Below are 12166 nucleotides of genomic sequence, written 5' to 3' on the forward strand. Positions count from 1 at the left end.
GGGGGGGGAAATCGGAAGCAGTTTCTGAATGCTATAATATCCAAAATGCAGTATCTGGCCTATACTCCTACACTGATATCAGGGGAGAGGCTAGATATAGCTTTGCTTCACTTGCCGCCACCACCCCCCCAGTAGCAACGATACTGCCTGACTTTTTTTTGCTAACTATACAATAGTACAAAAATATATTTCTGTATAAGGTCATAATTTTATTTGTTACAAAAGGACAGAAAAAGCTTCTGTCCTATAGTTTTGTAAATAGCCTCACTTAAGCCTTGTTAATTTAAAACAAGACCTATTAGCATTCAGTTTCAAATCAAGACAAAGAGAGTAACATTAACAAAAAGATGTTTTTCAAGTACTTTGAGTTTGGGAAAGCAAACACTTTTTTTTGTATAATCTCATTTAGTAATCCTACAGGTTTACATTCATCACTGCGTAAGTGACAGAAAGCCACTGTACATTTATCAGAGTTAAGCATACATATACCTAATACCCACCTTCGATGTTCACACATTTCCAGAAGCTGTGTCTTCTCATCACCCTCCAATTTGCCATTAGTTGCTTTGTCATTTCCACCTAGCAGAAGACAGAAACAGTGAAAAATAAAGTGGTTGATTTTAAAGTTCCTATTTTCTCAAAGAGGAATCACAGATTCTCCTTCTGTTGTTCTTCATTTGGAAAGCCGAAGAAAAATCAGACTTCCTAATCAAAACTCTTAACAGTCTCCAGAGTAACACAGAGTAAATATTACTTGTTAACCACATATAGTCAGATGTGGTTGCTCCCTTACAGCAGTTCATGAAAAGTTGAGTTTGATGGTATTCCAGTGAATGGTCATTGCTTCCCAATCCTGGAAAAGGAAGTTAGTGGCTTCCACAGCAGGTCCTCAGCAGTGTGAAAGGCAAGCACAGGAACCTACCTTTGTCCTCTATGTCAAAAATGAAACCATGTAATAAATTAGAATAAATTTTGAGGTTCAGTTCCAACATTGTAACAGAAGTTAAAAACCCTGATTTACACTATTCAAAATCATTGCATTTAGATTTCAAGACTAGTCAGCTCCCCGTTGTCTCCTGTTATCCGAGTGGTCACTGACTGTGTGACCCCAATCACACCTACTCTGATTCTTGAGTCCAACTTCTACAGAAGTAGAAATAAGGAACACTATCTACTCAGGCCATTCATTTGTATCACTACTAGCTGACTGACACATGCACAACATGCCAAGAAGAAAAAAAAGTGTACTACTACCGAAGTAATCATAGAAGAAAAAACAGCCTCTCTGCTATATTAAATACAACTAAGAATATAAAAAGCAATTAAAAGCGCTGTTAAATACCCAAGTACAGTCTCATTTGTAATGAGCTACAAGTAAAATCATTTTAATGGCAACTACTATGGCACTACCTTTTTCTTCTTAACACCTGCTGTCAGTCTACTACACCATTTTATTTTACAAAATCATACAGGCTGCTAGCTTTCCCTAATCAGCACTTTATCCTCTGCAGTGAGAAGACTGAACCCATATGATTAGTAGTTACCAGAAACTGGTGCATCTGGCCTCCATCTGTTCCCAGCAGCTCCAAGCATATTGTTCTCAGTTTTGCCTGAGCAGTTTTAAAGGCTTTGGTTCTGGAGGTTTGGGTTGGTTTTTTTAAACAGCAGCAGCTAAAGATTCACACGGCATATAAACAATACATCCGTGTGGAAAGAAAATATGAGATGAGAAAAATCGTAATAATTTTTTCCTATAGTGACTGAAAAAGCACTTTTCTTTTAGATAATACCCTTACACAAAATGGCTTCTTTCTTCACATCCTTCCCTTCACATGAGTGTCACCTCCTAGTTTGAAATCTCCATTTTGAGCAGACACATAGCCTTAAAGACACTCTCATGTAAAAGTGATGCTGTCAAGTAAACACACTGCTTTTCCATATATTCACAGAATTGCATAATAAGCGAGCTTTCTCCAACTTAAGACCTACTAGAAAACTGACTCAGTTTGTCTTATTAAATATCCATGAAGAATTGCTGAATTGAATAACTAAAAATTGACAAATGACAAAAAAAAAAAAAAGAATGACAAACTTTTGTCATATTACATTCACTATTAAACCAGAGAAGAATAGTATCATGGGCCTTGCTGGGGTAAGGATTTCAACTGAGGTAGAGCGCACCTACTGACAGTGAGAAGGGGAAAGGAGATCAAGGTGAATATTAAAAACTTCATCCAAAAAGGAACTGTATATTTCTGCTCAAAAAATAAGAAAATAACTTCTAACTTCATACTAACTTGTCAGATGCTGAACATAAGCAGATTCGTTTTTCAGCTCATCTTGCCTTCGTTTCAAGACTCTCATGGCTCGTTGCTGAAGAAGTAGATGTACAGCCAATTCTACATCATTAATGTATTTCAGCTGAAATAGAGGAATCAAGTTTTCAATTAATTTAAATCCCAAAAGAATGAACAAAAACCAGTTTTCATGGGTTTTCAGTATAGCTATGAAATTAGACCCAAAGCATCATAGATTCAAAAGCAAGTTCCCAATTTGAGTATTTCAGGCTTTTTTGTAAGGCTGAAAAAACACAAACTAAATACCAGTTGCTCATCAGAACACTACCTAAGACTTCACACATAAAGGTTCAACAAGACACTGTTGGTGCATTCAATTTGCTTTCAGTTTGCTTTTGAGTCACTAGCCATTAAAGAAAATTCATTCGTTAACTAACATTTGTTGTCTTTAAAGTTACATAAAGAAACTCACAATTGTAATGCAATTAAGTGACATAAATTAGATTTGACAGCACTATCTATAGAGGATAACAGCAGTTTACTTTCACTGAGGCCAAACTTCAGGCGGCTTCTCCCCTTCTTCCAACCTTTATATATTTAAATACACAGGTTTGCAGTTCAGGAAACAGATGCAGCTGATAATGTAGACAAATTCTCACACAGCTCTGCTAACTCAATCCCAACTCCAACCTAACATGAAATCCTTACTACCTTTGTTACGTAACCCTGAGTAAACACATTTCAAGAGATCCCGAAAATTAATTTAAGCACCACCTCTCATTCAACTTCAGTGCACCCTGTTTACTAGACCTGCAGAAAACTCCCTCCAATACATTTTGTTTTCATCCAACAGAAGCTAGGCAAGATCACACAGCTCAAGCCAGTGTATCTATTCTATCTTGATCATCACTTCAGATGAGGGTCGATTTGATTTCCCTGTATTGTTTCCCGTTACATTAAAATTTCTGACAGAACTGATTTTTAACTGAGTGTTATCCCTCATCGTTTCCAAACAAACCCCCCTTCTCTTTCATTAACATAGTGCACCTTTAACACTAAAAAAACGCCACACAAAGAGGAAAATAAACATACTTTTTCATTCAAACAGTTTACCAAGTTTTCTACATATGTTTTCATGGCCCTGTAGAATTTGTAATTCACAGCTGCATCTGAAGACTTCTCCAACTCCTGGACAGTCATCTTTGAACTTTCAATGTCCTCCATATATTTTTCATACTCCCTCTGGTGGGCACGGTGCACATCCTGTAATGATGTTATCCTAAAAAAAAAAAAACAACCCAGACAACTAAAACTATTGCCAAGTTAACAGTTGATACATTCCAAAACACTTTTTTGCCATTATAATCCCATACAAAAATCTTTGCCTGTGCTAATAATAGTACTTGCCTTTGAGCTAAGAAGCATTGAAAGATTTATCCACGCCAACATTTGCAGAAGCATGGGGTGCAGACAAGCATTGTGCTCTGGAGACTCAAATGTCACTTACGTGGTGCTAGTTTTGAAAGCACAGCTGACATTTTACTAGATTACTCAATATACCACGCTTTCTAAAAAACATGATGTGCCAGATTTTGTGATATCACATTAAATGGATTCTACCCAACATAATCTGGGCAAAACTACAGCTCATGTCAGCATGTCCATACTGGTTTAGTGTAAGTTGCATGGATAGCAGTACCTATAAGTATTCACCATGTGCTCAACTACTAAATACAAACCAACTGGCGACTCTTGCTGCTAGCTAGTAGGTGATAAGACCCAGGAACCTACGTCTACAGCTGTCACTATTAGATAGGTAGCACAGGAACTTTTATGTGTGTTACATCTCTGCTTCCTCTTCTTTTCCCCCCCCCCCGCCCCTTCCCTCCTTACATATCCCAAGTGATTGAGCACACCTGTAACAGAACCAAGAAACAGACCACGACTTATTCCATTCCCTGAAGCAGGGAACACTTAATTGAAATTTTTGAAATTGAAAATAATTGAATCAAGCTATCATTGTCTACTGTGCTAGAAGTTAAAAAAAAAAAGCTATTTCGGAATTTATCATGTTAACACTTCTATAAAGTTTACGTCAAACAGGCTCCCCCTCCCCTTCTTCCTATTTTATGAAGAGGTTTCCCACTCTTAATAGCCTTATTCTCATTTTTCTTATTTGATCCTGTACCTACATTCCTACTTAATTTAACTCTTTCCTTGCAGGTGATTATGGCAAAGAAAGCGTACAATTCCATAAAAATATTTAGTCCAATTTAGTTGCAATTCTTTAAACAAGCAGGTGAATGATGGTCTGTACAAAGCAAAGCATATACAGAGAGAGCTTGGTGCAAGGCTGCAGCACAGATTTATATTTCAGCTGTATAATGTTACTTGTCTAAACTTATCTGAACAGCTGCTTCCCAGTGCTCTGAGAGATGACAGGAGATGGCTTACCTTAGGATGCCAGACCCCAGCTGTCCTCACACACCCTCTTGGAGGTTCCCACCTCCATCCCAGGACACTTCAGCTGCCCATACAGCAGCTGAACTGCTACAGAAAAGTCACAGCCTGGCACATGACTGAAGAAAAAAATCAAGGCAGGTTCTAGTTCGCCCAAACAGGCTGTAAAGAATTAACTGCTGCTTTAGGAAATACTGAGCTACTCTTGCAGCTGGTATAAGAACCACCATAAGACAGCTAAGTAAAACACTGTCTGGATGGCCAGGCCCAAAGAGGTGGATGGCATTAAATTCAGTTGGCGGCTGGCCACAAGTGGTCAGTATTGGGGCCAGTTCTGTTTAATAACTTTATCAATGATCTGGATGAGGGGATCGAGTGCACCCTCAGCAAGTTTGCAGATGACACCAAGCTGGGTGGGAGTGTTGATCTGCTTGAGGGTAGGAAGGCTCTACAGAGGGATGTGGACAGGCTGGATCAATGGGCTGAGGCCAACTGTGAGGTTCAACAAGGCCAAGTGCTGGGTCTGCACTTGGGTCACAACAACCCCATGCAACGCTACAGGCTTGGGGAAGAGTGGCTGGAAAGCTGCATGGCAGAAAAAGACCTGGGGGCATTGGTTGACAGCCACCTGAATATGAGCTGGCTGTGTCCCCAGGTAGCCAAGAAGGCCAATGGCATCATGGCTTGTATCAGGAATAGAGTGGCCAGCAGGACCAGGGAAGTGATAGTGCCCTTGTACTCAGCATTGGTGAGGCCACGCCTTGAATACTGTGTTCAGTTTTGGGCCCCTCACTACAAGAAGGACATTGAGGTGCTGGAGCGCATCCAGAGAAGGGTAACGAAGCTGCTGAAGGGTCTGGAGCACAAGTCCTATGAGGAGCAGCTGAGGGAACTGGGGTTGTTTAGCCTGGAGGAGGCTGAGGGGAGACCTCATTGGCATCTACAACTGCCCGAAAGGAAGGTGTAGCGAGGTGGGTGTTGGTCTCTTTTCCCAAGTAAAAAGTGACAGGGTGAGGGGAAGGTTAAGACTGAGTATTAGGAAGGTTTTTTTTGTCCTACCAGAAAGGGTTGTCAAGCATTGGAACAGGCTGCCCAGGGAAGTGGTCGAGTCCCCACCCCTGGAGGTATTTAAAGGGCGTGTAGACGTGGTGTTCAGGGACATGGTTTAGTGGTGGACTTGGCAGTGCTAGGTTAACGGTTGGACTTTATGATCTTGAAGGTCTTTTCCAAGCTAAATGATTCTATGGACATCATAACAGGCCTATTACACATGAAATAACCACCCAAAAATCCTCCAGTACTACAGAAAAAGAGTAAGCCTTCAAAGCTGTCATCTCTCATTCTGTGACAAAAACTCAGACAACTCAAAAGTTAATAAGAGCAGGATTTACCTTTCAGTCAGTCGCTTCTTCACAATTTCTAAGTTCACAGGTGGTAGAGAAACAGAGGGATCAAACTTTGGTTTAGTTGGTTGAGATTTATGCAGGGAAGCATCATCATAAGTTTCCTACAAGAATTCTAAGTGTTAATTATATATAAAATAAACCATTTACACAAGTTTTCCCTCTGCAGCTCTACAGATTAACGTATCACTTGAATACACAAGGCATAGATATATATATTTCGTTCATCAAATTAAGTACAGAAAAGTACAACACAAAAGGGAAATAAATTATAAAAACTGCATCTATATGTTGTATAAAAACATATAGTGCATAAACATAAACAGCACAAAGTAATCCATAATTTAGGGTACACTTAAGTTGCTGTCTTGGTCTGAAAATAAAAATAGCTTTCAATAACGCATAATGCTTCTGTACTGACAGCTGAGACTTTGCTAGTATTAAGATTCTAAATATAAAATGTAGAAATAAACTACATCCAAGCAGTGATGATAGTACCTGATTTTACTCATACCTTGCTTTTTAACAGTATTTCAATATATTAATCATAAATATTTGCCATCTATTAGTCACTTAATATGCTATTTTCTCATAGTAAACTTTCCAATTTCCTCCCCCGCTATAATATAAATGCTACCTTCTGACAAAGCCAGTGGCCAAAAGAGATTTTTTTCATTCTGACAACTCAGCTTAACTGTAATTATAACTTAAAAAAATTCCACTGAATTTTAGCTTATAAATTAAGACACGTTGCATTCTAAAACAGTAGAATTGTGTATATTAAAATCTAGCCAAAACACAATCAGTTGAAACAATCAAGTCCATGATTAACAAGGTTTGCTACTAAAAATTGTTCCAGTTTCCTAAACAGGAGAATTTAAAAGAGTTTGCCAGAAATGAGTAGGAGGACCTAAGAACACCAATCATGCTGGATTTGAAATTCAGCAGCAGAAGGATGTAACTTTGTCCCAGTCCTCTAACTACTTCCACTCAGCAGGCAGAAATTTCAACAATTGTCTATTCTGAAATAAAGAACTGGTTATTCAGATCTTCCTGGTCTGATCCAGAGTAGGTGATTCAAGCCAGAAACAAAAACTTCCAGCTCATCAGAAGTCACAGTTTATTTTTGCCAATTATTTACCAGAAAGAGACAGAATTCTTGTGAACTGTGAGAAGAGCTCTCAGATTGCCACCCAACAGAAAGTTAGCAAATTTAGCATAATAAAAGGATAATTTTTGCTTTGTGACTTTCTGACATTTGTAGTATTTGCATACTCCTGCTTTCAACATCCCCTGCACAGCAGCAAAAAAAAGTCAGGGTTCAGAATTTTATTGTCTACTTTTCACAGTCTTCTAACACACACAGGCAGACAACAATATCCTGCTTCTGAACAGCTAGACAGACATTACAAGTTTTCATTATTATCTTCCCCTATTTCTAATTGCCTTTTCTCTGAAGAATTAAGAGTGTAACTTCCTAAAAACCTCCCTAATGAGAGGACAGGTAGGAGATATGACAGTACTCCAGAACACGCTCCCTTGCCAATGAGCAAAAAGCATCTTCCAATGGTTAGGAAAGCATGTGTCACCTGAGAGAGTTTAACAGCTTTCTTTATTTGCTGTTCTTCCCACTTAATTTGTGCTTCATCTTCACTTGATTCATCACTCACAGACACTGGAAGTGAAAACAATCATTATTAGATGTAATTACATCCTTTATCTACTTTTCCCCTACCATGTTCTCCTCCCTCTAAAGCAATAATAGTTCTCCCACCCATTACTGGGAAGCGATACACACAAAAACCAGATTAAAAAGCTGTAGATGGAGGACTTCCAAACTGAAAGGCAAGGAAGACTTGGAAATGGCTAGTGGAATCTGTAGAATTCACACCAACTTCTACTTCCCCAACATACTGTTTCTCAGACAACTACTACCACAGTACAAGGAGCACAAACATCTCATTTTTATGTCTTAAAGCAAAGCTGTGTAGAATACACATCAATAAGAGTATAAGTACAGTTAGACTGTAACACAGTGGCATTACACACAGCAAATCCTTGAATACTCTAAAACCTATGCTCGACTATAGATACAAAAATATCTCTTTAGCATCGGTTAGAATTTCAGAATCAGCTCACAGTTACACATTCCTTATAACCCTTATTCAAATAATAAAGACAACCAGTCTACAACTCTGGTAAACCAGTGCTTCATAAACAAAACTGTAAGCAGCTGTAAGAGGAAGAAAAGCAATGGAAAAGCCACGTGCATATGTGCGTGCAATAGGTTTGTTTACTTCTGAAGGGCTGGGTGGCTGGGTCTTATTTTCCCTTGTCTAGAACAGCCATAATATCAACGCAGGGAGAGCACTGGGAAGACCACACCAGAAGCAGGAGGCAGGACAGCAGGACAGTTTGTCTTACACCACAGCACCTTCATTCACATTAAGTGCTGCACCTGTGCAAGGCAATTTTTTGCAGTCAACAAGAAACATTTTTTAAATGTTTCTTAAAGCATCCTGCACCACCATGTTAGCGAGTCCTAAACCAGATTAACATCCCATATATAAACATCAAGTACAAGCTGTACAGCCCTTTACCAAGACCCCTCAGTAGCAAAGCCTTGTGCTGCACTCGCTCTTCACTCGGCAAGTCCCACATTCTTCCAGACATCAGTAAAACAAAGCCACAACCACTGGGAGAAATGCCACAAACTCACCCATGTGTTCAGTCATCCTCTGCCTAAGAGTTCTCATTTTAGGAACAAAATTGAGATTCTTCATATCAGACTCATCTTCACTCTCTAAATCACTGCTTTCTCTTCTCCGAGAGACCCGATGACTGTTTGAAACATCCAGCGGAAGATAATCAGCCCGTGTCCTGGCTAAGTGACGTTTCCTCCGAGCAGCATCAATACAAGCTGCACTGGGGATATAACCTGCATTGAAGAGAAAGAAAATCTAAGCAAAAGACTAAAAGCAACACTCTCCGTTGCTCTTAATGTCAATAATCACCACCGTTCAGGATCACTGTACAATTCTGAATATAGGACAAGATAATTATTCTATTAAGCTTACCATGTTGAATACAAGGAGATGGAAAAGCATCCTTAAAAAGCGACTTCTCAGTCTGAAAACAAAGTTCAGACTTTTTTTCTTTTAAATAAATTGCCATTTGCCTGTCCTCCTTTTTTCCATCTCCCCAAAAGATATGCGTTATTAAATATTGCGTTTACAAAGGAATCCAAAGTTTACAAATCAGACAGCACAAATGAGCTTAAATTTTAATCTCCCGAAAGCAATTATGCATCATTAAACAGGATTTTTTTTTCTTTCAAAACCCAGAGTCATAATTTCTGATCCATTTCCAAACTTAACACAGAAATACAACAAGCATCTGCAATGAAAAATACTGGGCAACTGTCACTATTCTTTCAGAAGTGTGGCCCCAACTCAGCACGAACAAGATGCCTACCCCTTATACTATTTCAGCTGAGTGGGATTCATCTCCCCTATCTTGTCACATACTTCAGATAAAGAATGTTGTAAAATAACTTCCTTTAAGAAAGAAATCCAGAAAACTAACCTGGTGATGAATCTTTCCTCCTCTGTGGAGAGCTGGATTCATTTTCAGAGTCTGAGCTGCTGTAGTCCTCACTTAGTGAAGAGTAACTTTCATCCTCCTTCTCCTCCTCCGTTTTGTGAGTGCCTTTGGTATAACCAGTTCTAGGCTCCAACTGACAGATTTCTGGTTTGGGGCGAAAAAAAAAAGTAAGATTCACAATTTCAGTTTCAGCTGCTTGAAGCTGATGCGCCATAACTGGTTACCAGTAACTTTTTACACCTTGCTGCAACAAAGACTGGCCACTCATCTGTCTCCACCTGTCCTCATCAAAACACACCAAATCTTCCAACACTCCAAGACAGTAATTTGAAGCCAGTTCTTGTCTGGAATCAAAGCATCTGTGATAGTCCTAAACTATTACGTCCTTCTGAGACACAGAGCAAATTTACATGCACAAAAGCAATGATATCAGCTCCCAGATGACAACTGATTGACATCCTGATAGCTCACAGCACATTTGTATTCATCTCCCTTGACTTTATAAACTGTATTTAGAAAGTGCTTTTTTTTTTCCCCCAGCATTAACAATGGAGACCTTATTTAAACTACAGAGGTTTGCGTATGTCTGTCTTGTCTCGTTATCTTTGAATTCTTTAAAAACATTGAGTTCTCTTAATCTACCACTATTTCTTCAGTAAATCATCAGATTACTGAACAACAGAATGAGGTATACTTTTATAAGAAGTTGCTAGGAAAATTTACCATCTCATCTAAATCGCAATCTCAAAGGGAATTATTTCTCAATCTAATTTATTTTCATCTCACAGCAGCAGTTAGGGTATATCTGTGAACTTACAGAGGTGTCAAAAGGAAAGGGAAAGAGAACTTTTAGACACACTTGTTTGGAGAACACACAAACCCCAAATATCCCAATCAGAAACTTCAGTACTACAGTTCAACAAGACTTAGGAATACTACCAGAACAATCAAGGCTATAACTGTATTCATTTAAAATATTCAAATGTTGTAACAGTTTAGTAACACAAAGTTTAAAGTTTACATTAATTTTTATCAAACGAATTCCTACTAAGCTCACATTTTCTCTCGATGCAAATACTCAAACTGCAACTTGACAGCAATAAGCAGCGGGCAGTTGCCACACAGTTTGAAAGATAAAATGCCGAGGTACAAATTTGTCAGAAGTTGATTAACTCTGACGTACTACAGGGGTTCTGCACAACCAGGTCTTCTCAAGAACAGCCTCCAAGTTCTGATACTGTTTTACCCAGGTCATATGGAAAATAATTTCAGCACAAATAGATTAAAATTATAAACCTGTGAAGTAACATTGTAAGTATAATCCTGGGTTCAATTAACAAGAAAAAAACATATCTAACAGCAGTATTTGTACATCCCTCTTCACTTACTTATTTTGTAATATATTTCCACACAAGTATTCTATCAAATATTTAACTGAAAAAAGTACTTACTTTTGCTTTCTTCAATTTCTGTCTGCGCAGGCAGTAGGCTTTCTTTCTTTCGAATTCTAAAGGTTACTTCATTGAAGGATGGTTTTTTAATTTTAAAAAATTGTTCATCACCTATCCAGATAAAACAAAATGATTCTGAGTAACGTTAGCAAAGAGAGCAGTATCTGTGCATACACATATATATATATAAAAAAATTATTTGTAATCTCTGTGTGTGCACAGTATATTTTTTTAAGTTCTGGATGCATTAAGTCTAACTAGTTTTATGGCTTTATCACTCAAGAACCATCACATCTTGACTTAAACCTGCACAGCTCAACCTCCTCAATACAGCAATGCTGCACTGTGGAAACACATGGTTTCTCTGCGGTCTGTGTCCATCATAGGGCGGCACCCGTAAGCTGCCCTGACCCACCTTGTGCCATCAGCCACAAAAGCAACAGCCCAGAAGAATCATTTAAACATTTCAGTTTCAGTTATTTAAGTTTGCTCATCATTAACTATGCTAGTCATGGAATCACATGCTATCTCATAGATCACAGAATCGTTTAGGTTGGAAAAGACCTTTAGGATCATCAAGTCTCACCGTTAACCTACCCCTGCCATCCCACCACTAAACCCTGTCCCTAAGCACCTTGTCTGCCCGGCTTTTAAACACCCCCAGGGATGGGGACTCGACCCCTTCCCTGGGCAGCCCATTCCAGAGCCTGACAGCCCTTTCTGTGAAGAAATTTTTCCTAATCTCGTTTCCTCTGGTTTTCTCCAGTTCTAGGAAGCTTTCAAAAGCTCCCCAGCCACCCGCACGCGGCCACTTGTCCCCTTCGAAGTGCTTTTACACGCACTTCTCTTACAAACCCTCTCTGCAGCCCCGTCCGGAACCCAGTGTCCCTACGGCTGCCCGGGTCACCGGCCCGGGGCCCGGTCAGGCAGCAGCGCCCCCCGCCCCCCGTTC

The 12166-nt window shown here is 39.2% G+C and overlaps 1 protein-coding gene across 3 annotated transcripts in view; it reads right to left on the reverse strand.

The window, feature by feature from the left end:
- GCFC2 (GC-rich sequence DNA-binding factor 2) overlaps positions 1 to 12166 on the reverse strand; it is a 27891-nt gene that overhangs the window by 9350 nt on the left and 6375 nt on the right. For all 3 annotated transcript variants that reach the window (XM_035897924.1, XM_009642517.2, XM_035897923.1), the window contains exons 3-10: positions 11215 to 11325; positions 9746 to 9907; positions 8880 to 9098; positions 7750 to 7835; positions 6149 to 6264; positions 3390 to 3576; positions 2298 to 2421; positions 501 to 579 (exon numbers count right to left, since the gene is read on the reverse strand). In XM_035897924.1, the coding sequence (XP_035753817.1) occupies positions 501 to 579; positions 2298 to 2421; positions 3390 to 3576; positions 6149 to 6264; positions 7750 to 7835; positions 8880 to 9098; positions 9746 to 9907; positions 11215 to 11325 (1084 nt within the window). The remainder of the gene's footprint in view (positions 1 to 500; positions 580 to 2297; positions 2422 to 3389; positions 3577 to 6148; positions 6265 to 7749; positions 7836 to 8879; positions 9099 to 9745; positions 9908 to 11214; positions 11326 to 12166) is intronic.

Source organism: Egretta garzetta, unplaced genomic scaffold, assembly GCF_000687185.1.
Source record: "Egretta garzetta isolate BGI_Z169 unplaced genomic scaffold, ASM68718v1 scaffold87, whole genome shotgun sequence".
In the NCBI taxonomy this organism is placed as follows: Eukaryota; Metazoa; Chordata; class Aves; order Pelecaniformes; family Ardeidae; genus Egretta; species Egretta garzetta.